This window comes from Typopeltis vanoorti, chromosome 15, assembly GCF_054136105.1.
Source record: "Typopeltis vanoorti isolate ZY-2024b chromosome 15, IOZ_Tvanoo_1.0, whole genome shotgun sequence".
NCBI lineage: Eukaryota > Metazoa > Arthropoda > Arachnida > Uropygi > Thelyphonidae > Typopeltis > Typopeltis vanoorti.
In genome coordinates this window covers 16,409,924-16,433,907 of record NC_143563.1, presented here as the reverse complement: position 1 = coordinate 16,433,907, position 23,984 = coordinate 16,409,924, and the positions used below count along the sequence as shown (strand labels likewise).

Genomic DNA, 23,984 nt, shown 5'->3' with positions numbered 1-23,984 from the left:
AGTTGCAACTCACAGTTAACAAATTGCATGCAGCTGTTGTTTGAGAAACTTTTGCAGCTCTCCAGGGATTAGTGAAAAATGTAGACTTTATTATTTAGACTTTATTTAGTTTTTTAATGACAAGAACTAGAAGATAGTCTTTCACTTTCATATTTTTATTTAAAAAATATCAAGGTAAACAATATAATCATAAATAAGAAATATTGCATTTTATTGTGATTCCTTTATTTCTCAGATGTGGTTCTTGAAATATTTACTTGAATGCCATTTTCACCAATATGGCTCTCCACCCAAAAAAAAAAAAAGTTGACAACTCCCAGACAGGCTAGAGAAAACACCTTGCGGGGGGGAGAAAGAAAGGGAAATTGCAGAAAGTAACATTATAGAAAGATGAGTGAAGTTAGAGGAAAGCTTACCCCCCTTTATCATCCCTTCATCCCTTGGGAAAAAGTAAAGGTGGAAGAAAAAAAAAAACAGGAGATAAAGGATTTGTACATGTATATTAACGCTGAAGAAGATTTAAAAAGGGAGAATTTGTTGAAGAACTTATAATAGTGAAAAGTAAGGTAGTGTGGGCAGAGAAACTTCAGTAAAGGTAGAAACAGTGTTCAAATGGAAAAAGGGTAGCCGCATTGGCATATCTTTTTAATATATATAGAGTAAAATCTCGATTTAACGAACTATTAGGGGCTAAGATTTGTCCATAAAATCAAAAGTCCATTAAATTGTGAATCTTAGGAATAGTTTTGAAAATAAAACACTTTCAGTGGTATTAATGTATTTTAATGAGAACATTTTTATGTAAATACTGTACCATTTTACTGAGGATTGGGCTTGAAAAAAGCATCAAGTTTCATTTGCTTTCCACTTTTATACTGTTTCGTAATAATTAACAATCGAAATTGCCAAAAATGTTCGTAATAAGCAATCACGCCTGGATCTGACGATGTGCCTATGAACGAGACGATGTCGTCCATGTGTTCTGTAACCACTGATAGTTTTGGACCAGCTGGAACCGCTTTTTCTTCTTCCTCGTTGTCAATCTGCTGATCGCACCGTAGAACATCTTCAGCAATCTCTTCCTGGGTCGCCCTCATCGATGTCTGGCCATTGTTCAATGTCATTCTCACTGACATTATCACCAGCTTGCATCTAAGTTTCATAGAAATCAGAGGTTTCAAAACCTCTGAAATGGTATTCTGGTTCACTCCCATTCACTAACTTGGTCCAGCCATTAATTGTTCTAGTCTTTATCTCCTTCCAAGCGGCAGCAAAATTAAAGATGGCAGACTTGATGTTGTATGCGTGCAAATTTTGAAGTGTCCTGGCTCCTCTCGTATCTTCTTTGGGATCATTTTCATTCTTCAAGAAACTTATACAACCTCTTGCAGGCAACAGTGACTCCCTGGTCTAAAGGTTGTATTAAGAAGTGGTGTTTGGAGGAAGGAAGATACATTTTATTCTTCCATTCCTACTAACCAACTTCTCAGCATTAGGATGGGCTGATGCATTATCAAGAAGTAAAACAGCTTTCACATCTTCAGGAGAGATTTTCAAGACCTCTTCTTGGTAGTTTTGCACTTCAGGTATGAAGTGATTGAAAAACCAGTCAGAAAAAATGTCACTTGTAAACCAGGCATTCCTTGAGTTGGAATAGATGACAGGCAGCTGGTTCATAACATCCTTCAAAGCGCGAGGCTTTCGTGCTCTTCCGACTACCATTGGCTTTAGGTGATGCATGCCATCGGCATTAGAACAAAGTAGGGCTGAAATGTGCTCCTTGTTTATTTTGTGGCCAGGCACGCTAATCTCATGTTTGATTGCGAGGGTATTTTCAGGAACAGCACGATAGAACAGGCACTGGTCTCATCTGCGTTGTAAACTTGAGACAAAATAAGACCCTCAGATTCAATGACTTCATTGATGTATTTTCTGAAGGGCTCAACTTGTTCAGTATTGGTGCTCAGTGCTTCACCACATGGTTGCCTGTTTGTAATGCCACGGTGTTTACAAAAGCTCCAAAGCCATCCATCACTCGTCTCGAAATGTATGCCTATGTGTTGTGCCAGTTTTTCAGCAGCCGACCCTAGTTCAACACCACAAACAACTACGCTACTAGACCGCTGTTGAACAAACCACTTGTAAACTCCTTCTTCTAAATTATTATGCTTGGCCAACTTCACATGTTTCTTATCTGCCACAGTGAAACCACTTTTGGTGCTCTCAATGCTTTATTTTAGCGAAAACTGAGTAAGTTTGTCTTTATTTTGCGTATGTCTGAAACTGTTTGCTTTTTCACTCCGTAAAGTTCACAAACATGAGCAACCACTTTTCAACTTACTTATTAACTCAAGTTTCTGTGCTATTGTCAAGTTTACTTGTTTTCTTTTCATGAATATACGTGAATGTATCCGAAGACGCAATTTATACATTGCCAATCGCTTGCGATTAACCATCCTATTGTTTATTTTTTATTAATTATTTCATTATCTGTAATTATTTGTCAAATTATGTCCGTTGAATCGGGGTCCATTAAATCGAGATTTTACTGTATATAATATGTTATGAGAATGGGTGATTTAAATAATGACCCAGCAAGAATTAAGATTGAAGGTAGAAAAAGAATTTGAGGTAGGCAGTGGAACAGCTACCAAATTTTAAATCCCCTGGATCTGAAAGAATGGCAGTGGAATTGTTGGAGCAGCTGAAAAGAGAATTGTAAGCAAGCATATTAACTGCAATCTGTTAAGAGGATTTAGAAGAAAAAGAAAGCAAATTTTAAAAAACATTGAGCAGTGAAGTATCTACTTGTAAATTGCATTAATTATCAAATGTATTTTTATAAAGTAATTCTTTGTAAAAAAAAAAAATTAAAAACTTCATGCAATTTTTCTGAGTCTGATAATTTCTCTGAGTTTATGTGGCTCAGCCACATTAATAAAGCTGCATTCTTCTCTGATATGAAGTGCTGGCACTCCACCAAAACATCGAGCATAGTAAGATGACTGTTACATTTGTTCACACATAAGTGGGTCATCCCACCAGTAAATAAGAATATGTAATATGGTTGTGACCTATGCTGAGCCTAGCAAAACTTTTCTTCTGTTTCTACTTAAAGTAGAGTGCTAATGCTTGATTTCTGGCTTAATCTCATGCAGTTTATTTTGATAGTGTTTCCTGCCAGGATGAATGCCGTTCATTTAATTAACATTTTCTTTTATTAAATGTCAATATAGGGCACTGACAAACGGTATGAAGAAGAACGTATAAGATGACCTAACAGCTGCATCTGCAGTCTCATTTCCTTTAGTTCTGATGTGGCTTGGATACCCAGCACAATCAAATCTCAATATTAAGGGTTCTCATCTGATACAATAATTGTAGAACATCATAAAGCACTAGATATGGATTTTACATAGGAGAGGAAATGGCCTGTCTTTAACTCGGTCTGTATATATCATAACTTTTTGGTAGTGGTTTTCTTTTATGTGTACATGCCCAATCTGGATGCCATTCAGTTCAACAGTATAATTACTGCAGTCAAGTGGAATCTAACTGGAGACAGGGTAGTCAATAAAAACACATCTGAACCGAGGTAGGTCTCAGATCTTACACTGCCATAAAGATAGGTAAGAAATCAGGGTGCTCGCCTCCATTCTGTAGAATCAAGGTAGAAAAAGAATATTCTATCTTTCCATGGAAAGAACATGAAAGTTTCAGAATGAAGTATTTTTCTGTATTATTGATTATAAGAAATTATTAGACTGTGTTGATCATGATACCATGCAATGTGAAGGGAGCAATGGGAATACTTGAGAATATAATTCTTTTAATCAGAGAAGCTTCAGGAAAGGTAGAAACAGTATTCAAATGGTAAAAGGGTAGCAGTGTTGTCCTCCTCCACATCATCAAATTCCTGCCATGTACCCTCAAGGGGTGTACAGGATATGATAGTACTACATGAAAAAAATTACATCATTATTAATTTCCTATCTACAGTTTTCCTCCAAATCAGTCTGTTACTTGTCAAGACTCCAACATTATCAGATCTTATATTTCTATTTCTATTGTCTAAGGCACTTTGTACGATATCAATCACCTATATCTTGGTCTTCCTCTGGGTCGTTTTGCTGCCAACCTGGCAGAGAACACTTGTTTTGCTAATTTTTCCTCGTCCATTCTGTTTAAGTGACCAAACCACCTGAGATTAGCTCTGCTAATGCATTCCTGGATGCTGACAATGTCAAGTTCTTTCCTAATATCCTCGTTTTTAATATGATATTGCCATTGATGCCATCTGTACACACCTATATATTTCTCAGGACTCTCATATCTGTCGCCTCTAGTCTTTGGTCAAGTGTTTCACTTCTGACCCAGCTCTCAGATCCATAAGTTAAAACTGGTTTGAACACTGTCTTGTATACAGCTAATTTAGTGTCCCGACTAATTTCTCTCTTATTCCATATGAATTTATTCAATTGACTTCCCACCATATCAGCTTTGTTGATTCTGTTGTCTATTTCTATATTTAATTTACCATCTTCAGTAAAAATCGTGCCTAAATAGCTGAAATGTTTTACTTGTTCCACAGGTTCTCCATTCACAACACAGTTGCCATTTTCAATGATTTGCCTATTTTCATTGTCTTTGCCTTTTTATTGCTAACCTTCATACCATATCTATTACAACAGCTATTCAATTTAGTCAGAGAATCTTATAGACTTATAGCTGATTTATTTAGAAGTATAACATCATCTGCATAAAGCAAAGAGCTGACATTAACATCTCCAATTTTGATATCATGTTTAATACCACTTTCCTTCATAATGTGATCCATATAGATAATGAATAACAGAGGGGATAATGTACATCCTTGTCTCACACCAGATTTAACATTAAACCATCTTCCTGTACTTCCTTCAATTCTAACTGCTGACTTACAACTCAAATAAAGACTAAGTATTGCTTGATATAATGCCCCATTGATACCATATAACTGCAGCATATTGAAAAGCTTCTCTCTTGGCACCTTGTCATATGCCTTTTCCCAATCGACAAAACTTAAATACAGATCTTTGTTATATTCCCATGCTTTCTCGACTATTTGTCGTAAAGTGAAGATCTGATCCTGACAGCCTCTATTTGTCCTGAATCCAGCTTGTTCTTCACCAAGCTTTTCTTCCACAATTCTTCTCAACCGTTTCTCAAGTACACTTGCATATATCTTACCAGGAACACTCAGTAGGGATATACCTCTGTAATTCTCACATTCAGTTTTAATTCCCTTTTTATATATGGGTACTATGAGAGCTCTACTCCAATCATCGGGAATTCGTCCCTCTGTCCACGCTTTCTGAACTATGCAATGCAGCCACTGTAAAACTCTTATACCACCATACTTCAGCATTTCTGGTCGAATATCATCTACTCCAGCTGCCTTTCCACATTTCAAGCCTTTGATGGCTTTTTCTACTTCAAGTATGGATATGTATTACTGACTGCATGCCTGTTGAGTGTTTTTTACCACTGTGCTGTCATCACTGCTTGTTTCATTTAGCAGTTTTTCAAAGTAATTACTCCATACTTCAAGTATATCTTTTTCTCCCATTTTCATGTCACCTTTATCATCTCTAACTCCTTTTACAGCACTCTTTCCTCCATTCCTAAGCTTCTTCAACAACCTCCCGAATATTTTGCCACCTTCTTGATATTTATTTTCTATATTCTTGGCAAAGTCCTCCCATGACTTTTGTTTAGCTAGTTTTACACAGTGTTTAGCATTCTTGCATTTGTCTCTATATTCTCTAAGAGCACAAGCTGACTTATTTGACAGGAACTTTTGATATGCTTTCTTGTTTTCCTTCACTGCCTCTTTAACTTCCTGTGTCCACCAGGGAGTTCTGATTTTTTTATCCTTACAGACAACCTCACCACATGCCTCTCTGATGGAATCAATCAATGCTTTCTTCAGAGTTTGCCACTGAATCTCCAAGGTTTGATTCCTGTTCTCAAACTCTTTCATTTTTTCTTCAATAATCTTTGTGTATTTTAGTCTACAGTTCACATCTGAGAGCTGCTCAACTTTTATTGGCTTTAAATCTTTCTTACATGTTATTCTTTTCAATATGAAATTCAATTTTATCTTGCTCAAGATCACTTCCAATTTCAAATCCTCTGTAAACTCTGGTGTCCTGCACCAGGGAGAAAACATCACTATCAACAATAACATAGTCAATGAGACTTTTCTTATTCCTAGCCTCTTCTCTCCATGTGAATTTGTGCACATTTTTATGTTGGAACATGGTGTTAGTAATAACCAGTCCATGTCCTGAGCAGAAATCCAATAGATATTTGCCATTATTATTAGCTTTGCTCTTTTCTCTAAATTTTCCCAAAATATTTTTGTATGTCTCACAATCATTTCCTACTCTGTTATTTATATCCCCAACAAGGACTAACTTTTCATTTTTCATTGTGTCAGTTGCTTTTTCTAAGGCCTCAAAAAATTCCTCCACTTCTACCTTAGTAGAACCTTCTGTGGGACCATAGGCACAAATAAGTCTCATTGTCCAGTTCCCCATTCTCATATTTGCCCACATTACTCTACTTGAGACTGACTGCCATTCAAGAAGATTAGCCTTGTATTTTGTGTTGAATACTATGGCTACTCCTTCTTTTCCTTGATTGTCACTGCCTGAATATAACATTGCGTATTTATTGCTCAGAAAGATCTCGCCAGTTTTTGTCTTTTTTGTGTCAGTCACCCCTATTATGTCGATCTGGTACTTATCTAATTCCTCGGCTAGCTCCATTTCTTTGCCATTCAGGCTTCTTACGTTGATAGTACCGATCTTTAATTCTGGTGATGTTGAGTTGGGGTTTGTTTTCAGATTTGTTCCAGTAGCTGACTTTTTGCTGTTCACCATGGTTCCCTGGCGAAAACAACGGGGGCCTTGTTTAACTAGGCGATGCCTCAGCCGGCATGAAATTTTGTGATGTTGTACCATCATTTTTTATTTTGGTTTAACCAATAAGAATACAATTTGGTCGGCTAAATCCCAAATTGCCAGCCCATCCTCGTTCGTTCAGTATCCAAGTAGATACCCAACAGGGTGCACCACGAGAAGGTGAGGATTGGACATTAGGTCAGAAGCCCTGGTCAGTTCTCCACATTCTTTTAAAGGCTATGTGGAGGTCTCCTCTCAGTTATACAGCTTTGACCCTTAAGCACCCTAGTGTTGTCCTATCTTTTTAATATATATATAATCTTCTGCCTGGCCGTCTGAGTGGTTAGCGTATCCACTCTCCAGCCAAAAGGCTGTGGGTATGGATGTTTGTGAAAAATACTAGTGGTGGTCAGTGGTAGATGTCGTTGGTGTAGATGATGAACGTAGTTGAGGGGTGGTGATGGAGATTTGTGGAGTAGGTGTCCTCCCTCGATGAGTCCTTGGACTCCCTGGAGGTGCTAGGTAATAATAACAATAATGAATATGTTATGAGAATTGGTGATTTAAATAAAGACCCAGTATTAATTAAGATTGGAGGAGGTAAGAAAAGAATTTGAGATAGTCAGATGATACAACCCTCATGGTAGAAACTAAGGAAGATTCAGAGTCGTGGTTCTGTTATTGAGGGAAAACAAAAAATCCATGATTGTTTTAAATATCAGTAAAACAAAATAGATAATTCCTGGAAGTTTGGATGAATTTATGATTTATTGGGATCAGATAAAGGATATTGAAAGTTTTGATTTTCTGGATTCCAGAATAAGTTGATAGTTGGTGTGAATATGAAATTAAATGGCTATCTTTGGAGAGAGGAGGAACTGTGCTAAACTTCACAAAAATTTAGACATAGAAATGTTAGTAAGGTCATAAAACATTTCATATCTTATATCATTTTAAGATATTTAAATGTAGTAAAAAAAAAATGCCTGGAACTTATAACTAAAATTTAGAGCTCCATATCAAATGTAATTCTAATTTTATCCTTTTACAATTGTTACTGAGTTAGTCATTCTCAAACAGAAGCGAAAAACTTTTTCTTTAAAAAAAAATTGGTATTTTTTCCTCCTCTAAAATAAACTATCCGGGAAACAATCAGCTGTCAGTCTGTTACCTCATTGTTTTAGTTGCTTTTGTGAATTCCAAAAGACAATTTCAGCTTATCCACTTCATTCTCTGTATTTGAAATCTACTAATACCATCTTTTTTTAATTTTTATTTTTAACCATCATGCAAATCTGTATGATGTGGCTGTTACCAATTTTCATTCTTACCTGCAGCAATGTTCATTAATGTTCATTGTTGTGAGGAATTAGAAAGTGGAATATGAAAGGAGACTGGCCGAAGCAGTAAAGCAGAATCCTAGAGAATTCTACAGTGTTAGTAGAAGAAAGAGTGAATACAGAAGACTGATTTCAGTTACCAGAGATGAAGCATGGGTTACATCAGCAGAAGATATAATGGAAATGTTTAATGAGTATTTTGTTAGTGTATTTCATGTTGAAGGCTGACAGTTCTGGAATGTGAAGTGTTTAGTACTCTCAGGACTTTTAATGTTGATAAGGTTTTGGGACTAAATAGAAATCACTGCTTGGAAAGAAGTTAATGGATGCCATAGTGTGAGGAACAAACGGTCATGGTGTCCATTTTAATAAAATGTAGGACTTCCTTTTGCTGCGATGACTAAAGTCGTACAGCCCATACTTTCTACAAGCATACAATAGCGATCAATGGGATTTTGGACCATTCTTCTTGTAGGCATGTAATGAGGTTCTGAACTGTTGTGGAGTAAGGGGTGTAGCATGATTCGTTGCTCCATAACACAGCTTTCCACTCTTCCACATCTCACTTTGTTCCTCACACTATGGCGTCCATTAACTTCTTTTCACCACTGAAGATGATGCTACATGTTGGTTCGGGTAATGTGAGGCTTGCATGTTGTGGTCCTGCTATGGAAACAAATGTTTTTGTGCCGATTCATGTTCCAGTTAATGCCCAGAACTCCACATTCAACATGTCAGTCGACAAATTGTGGTTTTTACTTATTATCCTTCGTAGCACCTTATGGTTACATTTGGTGAGTGTAGTGGGTTGTTCACTGCAGGCAGCACTTGCAGTTGACTCTGTGTGCTTCCATCTCAGTATGATATCATTGATTGTTGACCAGGGATGTCCCAATTTGTTAACAGTTTGCTCAGCAGATAGGCCTGCAATATGGCATCCTATCATAATGCCTCTTTCATTCTCCATCAGTTCACTTCTTACAGCCATTTCACCTGAACACAGTTGTACTGACTTGGGAGCATCATATTCCTCCAATTTATTCCATCTACAAACGTGACTTGTTACATGGTACAATGCACCTTGCCCATGGGGTGTCCAGTTTATACTACTGTATTAAGTGAATGTGGAAATGAGCCATTTACTTGTTGTTCAATAAGTGGCAATAGGAATAATCCACTTTTCTATAAAGTTGAAAGAAGGAAAAATAGTGCCACTGCTCAAGGGAGAATCCAAGTGAATGGTATTCAGCAGTAGGTCAGTGTGTACATCAGTGGTAGTGGTGAAGGTGTTAGAGAAACTGACTAGAGATGCCCACTGGCCTATGTAGTTGGATCGTTTCAAGTTTGTATTGATGAAAATGGAAATCATTTGAGAGATCAGCATGGATTTGTTAAGGAAAACATAGTGACATTTTTATAATAGGGTGACTAATTTTCCCATAATTTGATAGTTCCACATGACAAATTAGAAATTGAATAGTATAGGGAAGGATGGATGGATAGTTGGTAGTTTGGTTGACCGATTGGGGTCAGCAAGGATATCAGGGGTGAAGTGTCTTGAAAAAGAAAGGTGCCTGCAGGCACCTTTCTTTTTCAAGACCTTTTCTAGGGCCACTGTGGTTTAATTTATATATTAGTGATATAATTCAATATGTGAGAAGTGATATGCACTTGTTTGCTGATGATGCGAAATTAAGAAAAGCAATGGCAGGAAACTGGTGTGATCTCGTTACAAGACGATATGAATAGGTTGATACTTAGGGCTGAAGAATGGGGATCATCCTATTCACTGTTGTTAAATGTGAAGTCATTGGCCAGAGAAGATGGAACAAGGTTTATTATACTGGAGGAACTTTGCTTCAGTAGGTAGAAGAGGTATGAGATCTGAGGATCTTAGTGGATAAAGGTTACCTAGAAAATCACTGCCATGATGCAAAGACCTCTGACACGTAACAATAAGGAGATGATTTTTCAACTTATAACACACTAATCAGCGTTCTCTTGGAATTCTTTGCACACACACGCATCTAGTTACCTGATGTGATCTCGTCACAAGACTATAGGAGTGATAAAGAAATGTTAGAGAGAATGCAGAGGCAAGTACTTATAAGAAATTATATTCTTTGTTTTTAACCCTTTATCTAAGTCTAAGCAAACAAAGTATCTTCACAACCAGACTACTTGTACGAATATATAGAGGCTGTTAGCTTCACATCAATTGCCTTAGTATCTCATAATGCAAAGTATGCTTCCTTTGGGATGTTTATATTTTAAGCATTAATCTTAGGGCCACTAATCAAACTGGTTTTGATCTTTATTGAGGTATATATCTTTGAGTGGAAGCCAGACCCAGAAAGATACTAAAGTTGAATTAATGCAGAAGTCATATTTTCCATATACTTGTATATGGAAAAGTATCACCTCAAAGCATCTCTGAACCAGATTATTAAAATCTGGATTAGAGATAGTTATAGAAACTGGTCTGAGTACAGCTCTTTCCATAATGTTTAGCAATATACAGGTGGCCATAAATAACTTTCCCTCTTTGGAGGCATCTGTAGCTAAAACTGTAGATAAATGGAATGAAACCAAATTTTATATTGAGACGTTTGAAGTCATGGGGAGATGATTTCCGCAAAAAAAAGATTTAGTACCAAAAGTTGCTGATAGGGGAAATTTCGGCACTGGCGGAGCCAAAAACAAGCGGATAATTACATTAAAGGCAAATAAAATGGAATAATAACATTTCAACAGTGTAAGCTACAGCTGTCACTCATTTCAGCTGGATATGTGGCGCATTACAATAGAAGTGAAGCATTTTCCGTAAGATTTTCCAGACTGTACCATAAGCCATATCAAGCTTGCGAGCTATGGCACGAGCGCTTGGACCAGTACTGGTCCCTGTGTCGTCGAACACCGCAGTAACAATGTCTGTTACTGTCTCATCTTGCACTGCTTTCTGTCCTCTGCCAGGTCTAACTCCTAGTGATCCAGTTTCTTCAAACTTCTTAATCATAGCTCTCAGTGCTACAGCTGACATAGGACCTATACGCAGGTTATGAAGCCTTCTAAATTCCCGAAGGGCCGCTACGGCATTGTACTGTTTAAGGTAAAACAGCTTAACAAGTAAAGCATGCTGAGCAAGGTAGGACACATATTGAGCACAATTCATCAGTCATTCGAATAACTGCCTGAATCTTCCCAGTCCCTTTTTAAGTGGAATTGGTGACGCTACTGTCATGTACGGACAGTAAAATTTGCATAATCCTTTTTACCTGCGTTTACTGCAAATATTTGACTGCTTTCGGCTCTGCCAGCGCCAAAATTTCCCCTATCGGCGACTTTTGATACTAAATCTTTTTTTTTTTTTGTGGAAATCATCTCCCCATGCCTTCAAAAGTCTCAATATAAAATTTGGTCTCATTTCGTTTATTGGTTTTAGCTACAGATGCCTCTAAAGTTTTTTTTACTATAATAAACTTTCGGGAAAGTTATTTTATGGCCACCCTGTACATATCCAAAAGGAAGTGTGCTGTGCATTATAGTATACTGTGCTGATTGATGCAAAGTTTGTTTGCATTTGCTTGCATCTGGATGATGGATTAAGCAAAAATATAATTTCTTGTGGAGTATAATTTACTTTGAAACCAAGTACAGAACTTTCTTCAACTATCACTAATACAGAGTATTTTAATAATGATGTGATATACCCGCTCTTCTCCAAGACCCAATTTCATGCGAATGAAATTGGGTCTTGGAGAAGAGCGGGTGGTCGTATTATGTGTATATGCCCTGCAAGTTGGTTGTACAGCAGAGGAAAAAGATAAGTTCTGGAACGTGTTAGATAAGAAATGAGGGAATTGGAAGAAAATGAGATGGCGATTGTCGGAGGAGACTTGAACAGGCACATAGGAAGACAGAATAGAGACTGTGAAAGGGTGCATGGTGGCCACGGAGTGGGAATGATGAACCAGGAAGGAGAGAGGGTTGTGGACTTTGCAGTAACGTTTGATCTGGCAATTGTGAACTCGTGTTTCTTCAAGAGGGAAGAACATTTGATAACATTTAGAAGTGGTAACAACAACTCACAAATTGACTACATTTTGACTAGAAGAAAACATCTTAAGGTTGTGACAAATTGTAAAGTAATTCCAACAGATCAAGTAGCACAACAAGACCGACTGCTGTGCGCAGACTTTAAAATAAGATCGAAGATAAGAACTTCTGGTTGCCATGGGATGAAAACAATTAAGTGGTTTCGCTTAAAAGAGGAGAGTGTGAGGAATCGTTTTAGGGAGAGTGTGTTAGAGAGGATTTCGGATGGACTGGAAAGTGTACAAGATTGGTGGAAACATAATTCAAAAGTAATCCTGAGCTGTGCAATCGAGGTGCTTGGGGAGACATCTGGAAAGATTAGAGAGCAGAAGGAGGGTTGGTGGTGAAATAATGATGTACAAGTGGCAGTGACAGCTAAGAGGAAGGCAAAGCAGAAGTGGGATGAGTCAAGAGTGGAAGAGGACAGAGAGGTGTACAAAGAGAGAAAGCAAGAAGCCAAGAGAGTTGTGGCACAGGCAAAGGCCATGGCATATTAAGATCTGTATGATCAATTAGAAACAAAGGAAGGACAGAGAAAAATTTACCAACTAGCGAAATGTAGAAATAAAGCAGCTAAGGACATCTTACATGTGAGGCAGATCAAAGATGCTGAAGGAAGAGTATTATGGAGGGATGTGGACATAAGAAACAGATGGAAAATATACTTTGAGGGACTTCTGAATGAGGAAAATGCAAGGACTCACAGAGGAGATTGGCAGCCTTCTGAGGGGATGGTGCAGAACATCAGTAGAATGGAAGTGACGGAGGCCATGAAGAGGATGAGGAATGGAAAAGCAGTGGGCCCCGACAGAATTCCAGTGGAGGCATGGAAGGCACTGGGGGAAGAGGGAATTGACCTGCTGTGGGACCTGTTCATGAAAGTTTGCCAACAGGAAAATATACCCGAGGAATGGAGGGAGAGTACTCTTGTTCCCATCTACAAGGGTAAAGGGGATGCACAAGACTGTAAAAATTACAGAGGAATAAAGTTGATGTCCCACACAATGAAGATCCTAGAAAGGGTTCTTGATGGTAGATTGAGGAAGGAGGTGGAGATTGCAAAGGAACAATTTGGCTTCATGCCTGGTAGATCAACAACAGATGCTATCTTTGAGTTACGACAGATGATGGAAAATTATCGAGAGAAACAAAGGGAGCTACATCTGGTATTTATTGATCTGAAGAAAGCATATGATAGAGTGCCAAGGCAAGAGGTCTGGAGGTGTCTGAGGGAGAAGAAGGTGCCGGAGAAATATGTCAGGTTGGTGCGGGAAATGTACAGAAATGTGAAGACAAGTGTTCGTACCTGTTTGGGACAGACAGAAAGTTTTCAAGTAACAGTTGGCTTGCATCAAGGGTCAGCATTAAGTCCGTTTCTGTTTAATATTGTGATGGAAGTGGTAACAGAGGAAGTGAGAGAAGATGCACCTTGGACAATGTTGTATGCAGATGACATCTTGCTGTGTGTAGATTCAAGAGAAGAAGTGGAAACTAAACTGGAAAGATGGAGAAAAGTACTGGAAGAGAGAGGTATGAGACTGAGCAGAAGTAAGACAGAGTATATGTGTTGCGCAGTGGGCGGTGGCCAGGAGACAGATCTGGAGCTGGAAGGAAATGTCATCAGGAAGGTGAGAGACTTTAGATACTTAGGTTCAACAGTGGAAGAAGATGGAGGAGCTGAGAAGGAAGTGGGATGTAGGATACAAGCGGGTTGGAGGAACTGGAGGGAGATGACTGGAGTGTTATGCGATAAGAGGGTGCCGATCAATCTGAAAGGCAAAATTTATAGGACAGTAGTGAGGCCAGCTATGACATATGCTATAGAAACTGTGGCCCTGAGGAAAAATAACATTAGCAGGATGGAAGTAGCAGAGATGAGAATGCTTAGGTGGATGTGCAGTGTGACCAGAAAGGATCATCTGAGAAACGACTGTCAGGGGAACAGTGAAAGTTACGAACTTAGGAGCGAAAATACAGGAGGCAAGGTTGAGATGGTTTGGTCATGTGATGAGGAGGGAGGACGAATATGTGGGAAGAAGGGTCATGCAGATGGATGTGCAAAGAAGGCGGAAGCGTGGGCGGCCAAAGAAGAGATGGAGGGAGCTGGTAGAAGAGGACTTGAAGATGAAGAACTTGGATGTGGTGACAGCCCAAGACAGGAAGGTGTGGAGGAGACTCGTAACAAACGGTGACCCCACTTAAGTGGGAGAAGCTGCAGAAGAAGAAGAAGAGGAGGATGTGATATACCTTTTTTAATATCACTTATGCATTAATTTAACCTTGATATCTTTGGTTATTTAATCTTGATATCAATTGAATACAATAAACCTTATGTCTGGCCTATATAAACTATGAAAAAGCATTTGATTCAGTTAAAACATCTGCAACACTAAAAGCACTTTGAAACACTATTTACAATAATGCATCTTCTGTAATTAAATTATATAAAAACATGAGAAGTTCCCAATACAAAAAGGCATCTTGCAAGGCGACACCATATTTGCCAAATTATTTACAGCTGCACTAGAAGGAAGTCTTTAGAAGCCTTAATTGGGAAACAAAAGGAATGAACATAAATGGAGAAAGGCTGCATCATCTGAAATTTGCAGATGATATTGTCCTAATAGCCGATAACCTTGAAGATCTGGAAGAAAGGCTAAATCAGCTAAATGAAGCCTCCAGAGTAATTGGATTAAAAATAGAGAAAAAACAAAAATAATGATGAATAAATATAAAACTATAAAACTGTCAAAGTTGAAAACAATGAAATAGAACTAGTTACCTCATATGTATATTTGGGCCAATTGTTATCGTTTGAGAATTGCCAAAGAAAAGAGATTGAATGAAGAATTCACCTTGGATGGATAGCTTATGGGAAAATGAGAGACGTATTCAGAAGTGATATTCCTATGAGTCTAAAAAGGAAAGCTTTCGACCAGTGCATACTTCCTAACATACGGAGGAGAAACATGGACTTTAACAGAAGCCCTAAACAAAAAGCTGAGAACACACAACATCGCATGGAGAGAAGTATTCTAAAAATAACATTAAGAGATAGGAAGACAAATATCTGGATAAGATCTCAGACAGGTGTCATGGATATTGTAAAATACATTAAACAGGCTCAGTGGAGATGGGCTGGCCATATTGCCAAATGCAGTGACGGGAGATGGACTAGAAAAACAACAGAGTGGAGACCAATGGATAAAGAAAGACTGAGAAGAAGGTGGTGGGATGAACTGGAACAAATTGCAGGAGTGAGATGGATGGGAGAGGCTGAAAACTGAGTGGTCTGGAAAATTATGGGAGAGATCTTCGTCCAGCAGTGAACAGAACCAAAAGGTTGAAGAAGAAGATATCTTTAAGTCTGACTCCCATTGTTTAGACCTTAATAAAGGTCAGCCAGTCTGGGTAGTGGTTCTTCTCATAATGCTTACCAGTATATTCATCCAAAAGGAAGTGTGCTTTGCATTATGGGATACAAGGTAGTTGATGGGATGTCAACAGCCTCTACATACAGATTCTAGTAGTAAAACTTATACGTTGGTTAGACATAACTGGTAATTAATTTACGGAATTAACAACGCATATGAAGTATATTTAATTAAAGATAATTTTAATGAATCACTTCTATATTTTGGCAATGTCACATTGCCATCTTCAGGAACATAAAGATATGGTATGTGCACTAAGGAACTAACAAAGCAAATGAGGAAGAAAGTAAGAAACTAATTTTGTTCCTAAAGTCCTAATAGTGCCCTCTTGCGGGCTAATTTGGTAGTCTTGGCAGTTGGGTTGAAGTTCTCATAATGAAAGTCTCCCAAATTTGGGGCAGTTTCATGCACCCAAATTTGTTGAGGTTATGGTGTTGTTTGTTGTTTGTTTTTTTTTGTTTATTTTTTTATTTTTTTGTTTGTTTTTTGTTGAGGTTATTTGTTGAGGAGCGGCTGTACTGGTTTCACCAGTACAGCCGCTCTGGGCTGGCAGACCATGCCTTAGATACCCACCATAAAATTCGTTGGAAGAAAACAAAAATAATCCATCGCAGCAAGTTTAAATACAAAAGATTATTCAAAGAATCTTCAGCAGCTCTAAAAAAACGTTCCTAACCTCAACAAATTTGGGTGCATGAAACTGCCCCAAATTTGGGAGACTTTCATTATGAGAACTTCAGCCCAACTGCCAAGACTACCAAATTAGCCCACAAGAGGGCACCATTAGGACTTTAGGAACAAAATTAGTTTCTTACTTTCTTCCTCATTTGCTTTGTTAGTTCCTTAGTGCACATACCATATCTTTATGTTCCTGAAGATGGCAATGTGACATTGCCGAAATATAGAAGTGATTCATTAAAGTTATCTTTAATTAATATACTTCATATGCGTTGTTAATTCCCTAAATTAATTACCAGTTACATACAGAGTCTGGTCATGTTTAAACTCTGTTTGTTTACACTTGGATGAAGGATTAAACAAGAATATAATTTCTTGTCAAATATAATTAACTTTATAACCAAGTGGGGGGGAAAAGCTTTCTATAACTAAGACTCTCTTAGGACTCTGGAATGTTAAGTATGAGCACCGTGCCCAGTGTAGTAGGTAATGAAAGAGAGGTCGTTACTGGAAAACTACTTAAATCCTGAGTAATTAGTGAGAAGGAGATTTTGTGCATGGCGATATTGGTGAATGGGCCAGTATGTGTGGTGAAAGCTCACATACTCAAATATTCTTAAGGGAAAGTACAGTAGGTGTTGAGGTCTGTGAGTGTTTGGATTCCTGTGATGAATCTTAGAACCAGATGAAAATAATAATAATGTTCACTTATATTGTTTCTAGTATCTGCCTGTTAACCACCAAAAATTTTACACATACACTGAAGAGCCAAAACATTTTGACCTATCTGTGGGAAGTTTTCAGTATTGAGACCACATTATGATGTAAATAAAAATAAGCAATTAAAACCCGACAAGTTTCGTAAGTCATATGACTTACATTATCAGAGCTACTGGTGCAAAAAAGTTTTACACAAGAAAAGCCTATTAACAATTAATTGCACATATTAGATGTTTTGATAACTTTACAACTGCATATAATTGATAAACTAGAATACAAACGGTAAATTCGTTGCTGTATGTGTGTTGGAACATTGCTGGTTGTTGCTATCATGTTCTGTGATATCACGCATGTTATATCCTAGATCCATGGCAGTTAAATTTTGTGATATCTAGTATACCAACAAATCCTTTAACTCTCATAAGTTACATGGTTGAGCTGCTGCAGAGCAGATGTTCTGTTCCAACACAAACCACATTAAACTTTCATAAAAAGTTTAATTGCCATGGACCTAAGATATAACATGCGTGATATCACAGAACATGATAGCAACAACTAGCCATGTTCCAACACACATACAGCAATGAATTTACCGTTTATATTCTAGTTTATCACAGTTGTGAAGTTATCAAAAATTTATTGTTGTGTAGTCCTTATCAACCTATTGGTTTATATGGTAGTAGTATGCTACTTAACGAGGGAGGTGATTATGTAAGTTCCCATTGCCTTCCTTGCCCAATAAGTATTTTATGACTGTAGACATGTGTGTTCACAGGCCAGTTTGCCTGTTTTGAGGGATGAAAAAAACCTCCACCTCTATCTTTTTCTCATCTTTTTGACTAAAGCAGAGTCAAAAAGATGAGAGGTTCTTCATGTCATAGACGGGAATCAAACCTAGGCCTTTTTAGCTAAAGGGCTTCGCCTATACCGACTAAGCTATGTGGGGGCTTGATCAAAACACCTACTAGATGTAATTATTAATGGGCTTTTATTGCATAAAAATTTTTTGTACCAGTACCCCTGATGATGTAAGTCTTATGACTTATGAAACTTGTTTGGTTTTAATTGCTTATTTTTATTAAACTTTATTGTTGTGAAGCGCGGTTAGCCTAGTGGCTATGCACTTCACAACCATATGCCTGGGGATGTAGTGTTCTAGGTTCGATTCCCATTGATGATGTGAGGAGCTTAATGATCTTTCTCAGCCATAGCTAAGTTAGCCGGTCTTGGGCGTGGACAGCAGGGTTTTTCCCCCAGTTTATCTGGGGGTTTTCATCCCGCAAGCAGGCAAACCGGCCCTGTGAACGCACACGGCTACATTCAAAAATACATACTTAATCCCCTATTAGGAGGGCTCAACCTGCTAAGGGGCAGTCGAGGAATGGGGCGAACCCCACAAGAATAAATAAATAAATTAAACTTTATTTACATCATGTGCTCTCAGTACTGAAAACTTTCCACAGAACTGCTAAACCACAGAAACTTATGTTTGTATTATGACTATCTACTTAATATGATGTTGGTCCTCCACATGCCTTGTATCTGGTACCAGATACAAGGTTTCTTGTATATGGTACCAACACTTAACCAGCAAATTCTTTAACTTTTATAAGTTAGATGGTTAAGCTGCTGCAGAGCAGATATGTTGTTCCAACACAAACCACAGATGCTTGATTGATGTCTGGAGAATTTGGAGACCAGGGATCTTAAGTTCTGCAAACCATTCTTGCACAATCTAGGCAGTGTGGCGTGGTGCATTATCCTGCTGAAAGAACACACAACCAGAAGGAAATACCGTTGCCATGAATGGATATACCTGATCTGCAATGATGTTTAGGTAAGTGGTAGATGCCATAAAAATCCTGCACATGAATGACTGGACCCAAGGTTTCTCAGCAGAACATTTCCCAAAGCATTACATTGCCTCCACTGACTTGTTTTAGTTGTACGTTGCATCCTGGTCAACCTTCCCCAGGCAAACTATGCACATATATCCAGCCATTCACATGGTGCAACAGGAAACGAGATTCATCAGATCAGAACGACCTTCTTTCACTCATGCAGAGTTCAGTTTTGATGCTCCCATGCCCCTTTGGGGCACTGTCAATGCTGAATTGAGGTTACCATGGGTACTCGAGCAGCCTACAGCTATGTGCCCCATTTTCAGCAATATTCAATGTACTGTGTGTGTGTGTTGTGCCACAGTAACCCTTCTTGTTGTACCATCCAGGATAGCCTTCACTCATCTCAAGCATCGGTGAGCCATGGTCATCCCACACCTTGCCAGCAGCTCATGGATTTTCCCTCCTTGGACCATTCTTTGAAGGTACTCACCACGGACAACTGTGAGCACCCCACAAAGAATGGGGGTGCCATCTCAGAAATGATCTAACCAAATTGTCTGGCCATCACAATTTGGCCTGTGTCAAACTCGTTCAAGTCTGCTGCCTTTTTCTCATCTGAAGAACAAGAATAACACTGATTAACAGATCACAGTATCAGGTGTTTATACCATTTTATGACTTGCACAAGTGGTGTCATTTCCCTGCATTTGCTTCAATTTGCATGAAGACGTGCTGGTCATAATGATTTGACTCTTCTTTGTGTGTGTGTGTGTGTGTACACATATATTTTCTCTGAGCTCAGAAATTTTTTTTAGGTCTTATATTGAAAGCTGTTGCTGTGTGTTCAAATGTTGTGGCTATCTTAATGAGTACTAATTGAATATTTTCTTCCATTTTTTGTTTGGTTTAAATTTTACAGCACAATGTTGTTTATATTGAAAAAAAAAAAAAAATTCATTCTTCTCATCATCCTAGATATCATATATGCTACTTTCAAAATTTGTTTCTGAATAATTTTTTCTTTATAGGTGAAATTCTGGTAAATTTGCAATCAAATTTCAAATGGATAGGCTCTGGAAATCAGGTAATACTTTTAACTTTATAAAGTATATTATTATTAAGAGAGACCTCCAGGGAGTCCGGGACTCATTAAGAGAGGCCACATACTACACGTACTAGCTATCATACTTATTCTTGAATTCATTCACACTACTTGCACTCACAACATTCAGTGGTAATCCATTCCAACCACACACCACCCTATGAGAGAAAAATCTAGTCCTCACCCCATTCTTAGCAGCATTGAGAATGAATGCTGCTAAGAATGGGGTGAGGTGAATTGATGCAATTTTTCAAAACATTGAAAAATTGCATCAATTGAAATCCTGTATGACCCTTTCAGAAGTTTAAGTCTTAATCATATCAGCCCTCCTTCTCATGTTTACTAGTGTCTGCAGTCTACAAATTCTCATTTGTAGATTGCAGAAGGCTCAGTCTGTCTTCATAATCAGTATTCCACAATCCTGATATCATTTTTAACACTCTTTTCCATACTCTCTCTCTCCAATATATCAGAATCACGACGGAAACCAGGAGACCATACCTGCAGACAATAGTCCAAGTGAGGGCTTATCAAGGCCATGTAAAGAGACAAAATGACATTCTTATCTTTACATGTGAACGTTCATTTCAGCATTGCAATTATCTTTTGAGTTGTATTTGCAATCTTTGCTACATGGCCCCTGAACTTTAACTTCCTATCTACTAACACTCCAAGATCCTAAGCCTCATCAGTTTCTTCTAGCATAATCCCACCAATATAATACAGTACTGGATATCTAATCACACCGAAGTGAATGACTTTACATTTACTGACATCCATTTTCCCATGCCCACAATTCCAGCCTATTCAAATCATTCTGCAAGTACTGCATATCAGCAGCATTCCTGATTACCCTACTCACCTTTGCATCATCAGCAAATAGCTGTATGTCACCTGTCAAATCTTCCCAATACCATTAATGTACAGATTGAATAACAATGGACCAAGCTGATCCTTATGGTACACCACTGGTTATCTTAAATCTTGCAGACTCACATCCCCCGTATATCGCTTTTTGATATGTCAGTCAGCAATCCTCTTATCCACGCTAATATGCTATAACCCAAACCCCTATTCTCCAATTTATGCAAGAGTCTACCATGCTGTATTCTGTCAAAAGCCTTAGCAAAATCCAAAAGTATCACGGTGTATCCATTCCCCTTGTCTAGTTCAATGGTAACATTGTTATTAGAATGTGAGCAAGTTGCTAAAACATGACCTTCCCTTGGTAAACCCATATTGCTCATTGCAAAGTAGAGATTCACTGTCAAACCATTTCTGAATGCGAGCTCTAATTTTTCCAAAATCTCCACCACCACCACTCCTGAGATACTAATTGGTTGATAGTTGGATACATCTGTCTTACACCACCCTTGTGCAGTGGAATTACCAAACGTTCTTTCCATTCCTGTAGAATCTTCCCTTTTCTGAGACTTATATTAAGCAGCCTGGTCAAAGGAATAGCTAGTTCAGCTGAATGCTCTTTTAGCATGTGCTGATATCCCATCACTACCTATTGCTGAATTCTTATTCAGTTTGTGCAACAGCTCTAATACCTTGTCCTCATGCAACTCAGTTTCGTCATCCAGTGAAGAGGTAGTAGTGAGCTCAATGTTGCATACACCAGGTTGATATACCTTATTATTTAAAAAAAAAATCCTGAGTTCTTTCACCACTAATTACACAATCACATGTGCACCACAGTAAAAATTGTTTATATATAAATATTTCATTATCAGTGTAAGCAAAGACCAACAATGAGGAATTGAAACAATTAACAGTAGAGCACATGCTTTACATTAGAATACTTCTATGCATGTTGTTTGTTCATTAGGATAAAAACACTACTGGGCTGAAAATTCAAAAAAAAAAAAAAAAAAATTTTTTTAGGGATGGAAAGACAGTTATTACAATGAAAGTTTGGTCAATGAAGTAGGGTTTCAGCACTTTCTTTGAATAAATATTCATATTTATACCTGGATCTATATAATAGTTGGTGGATCCTGTGGCTAGTGTCTTCAGTTTCATGCTGTGCCATGTATGATTTTTGAAGTGTCATAGGATTGAGATATATGGTCTTTTATCAGAAATCATGTTTTTATAACTGATCTTCCTGTTCGTAATAAGACAAGTTGAACAAGCCTGGAACTTGGTATACATCAGATACGGTCATTGAGGAAAATTTGTTCTTGAGAGGGTAACAGATTGTGAATTTGGTTGATGGGCTTTGAAGATAATGGAGTGTGCATTTTTTCATAATCTTTGCTTTATATGTGTGAAGCCTTATGAGGAATCTGTGAAATTATATACAGCCTTCCATTGCCTAAAGGTTCCCCACCCCTGCTTTAGACTATGATCCTACTAACACAGATCAGAACCTTCCACAGGCTTCTCAAAAAGGATCACATCTTAACCTGTGGAAATTGCAAATAAACTTGAACTCTACAATTCCAGGCCCCTCCCCCAGATATATGAACTTCCCTCAAATCCACAAGCAGAATGTACCATCACATCTGATTGTGGATGGTATTGATTCATCCACATAAAAACTAGCTAAACATTTAGCCAAAGTGCTTGCCCAGTATACTTGTAACTTCTCTTGGCACATTAAACACTCTTCCCACTTCCATAAAACTCTTTCCATAAAAAAAAAACACTGACATAATGGTTAGCTTTGATGTCTCCTCTCTATTCACCACTGTTCCTCTTAGGGACACTTCAGATATTATCCAAGCATAATTTCCTCCTGATATCTCAGCCATGTTTAAATTCACCATGAACTTGGGTTAGTTTGTTTGGCAAGGAAAATTTTATAAACAAATAGAAGGAATAGCAATGGGGTTTGCACTTTATTCCCCTCCCTAGCAATCTTCTTTGTTGAAGCCCCTTTGAAGAAAAAGCCTTAACCTCTGTCCCACAAAGACCTACAGTTTGGCTTTGCTATGTAGATGATGTGTTCTCTATTTAGCCACATGGCTCTGAGGCTCTTAACACCTTCCTAACACATCTTAATAACCAGCACTCTAGGATCCAATTCACTTGAAAAAAGAAAAAAAATATCTTTCCCTTCTTTAGTCACCTTGATTACATGCCAACCTGATGGATCTTTAGCATTCTCAGTTTACAGAAAATTCACACACACAGGTAGATACATTCACAGTTAGTGAATGTATCTGCCTGTGTTTTAATGATCCCAACAGTATGGGATTATTAAAACCCTTCTATTAACAGGGCAAAATTGATCAGCTCCAATAATAATAATACCCTCAACTGAACTTGAACATATTCACAACACTTTCTTAGCTGATGGCTACAATCCCTACCAAGTCTAAAATAAATATTACCCTCCCTCTCCAAAACAGACTACACCAAGTGTTCTCTGCCAGGTTGGCAGGAAAACGACCCAGAGGAAGACCAAGATATAGGTGGATTGATACGGTACAATGTGCCTTAGACGATAGAAATATAAGATCTGATAGTGATAATATTGGAGTCTTGACAAGTAATAGACTGATTTGGAGGAAAATTGTAGATAGGAAGTTAGTAATGATGTAAATTTTTCATGTAGTACTATCGTATCCTGTACACCCCTTGAGGGTACATGTCAGGAATTTGATGATGATATATCTGTGATACTTAAGAAAAATTAACACCACCCCCTCATAAGATGCAATCTTTAATCACTTACAGACCATATAAAAAAAATGGTCATCCCTTATCTGCTTTACCAAAGACTATCCACAGTCTCTGGACCTTCCAGGTGTCTACCAGGTACCATGCAGTTGTAAGCTGTCTTACTAAGACCAGGCATGCAGGACAGCCAA

General features: G+C 38.0%; 1 protein-coding gene across 2 annotated transcripts in view; it reads left to right on the top strand.

Annotated features, from left to right (window-relative positions):
- LOC150098418 (tudor domain-containing protein 5-like) overlaps positions 1–23,984 on the top strand; it is a 471,387-nt gene that overhangs the window by 113,906 nt on the left and 333,497 nt on the right. For both annotated transcript variants that reach the window (XM_090404821.1, XM_090404822.1), the window contains exon 7: positions 20,087–20,142. In XM_090404821.1, the coding sequence (XP_090260947.1) occupies positions 20,087–20,142 (56 nt within the window). The remainder of the gene's footprint in view (positions 1–20,086; positions 20,143–23,984) is intronic.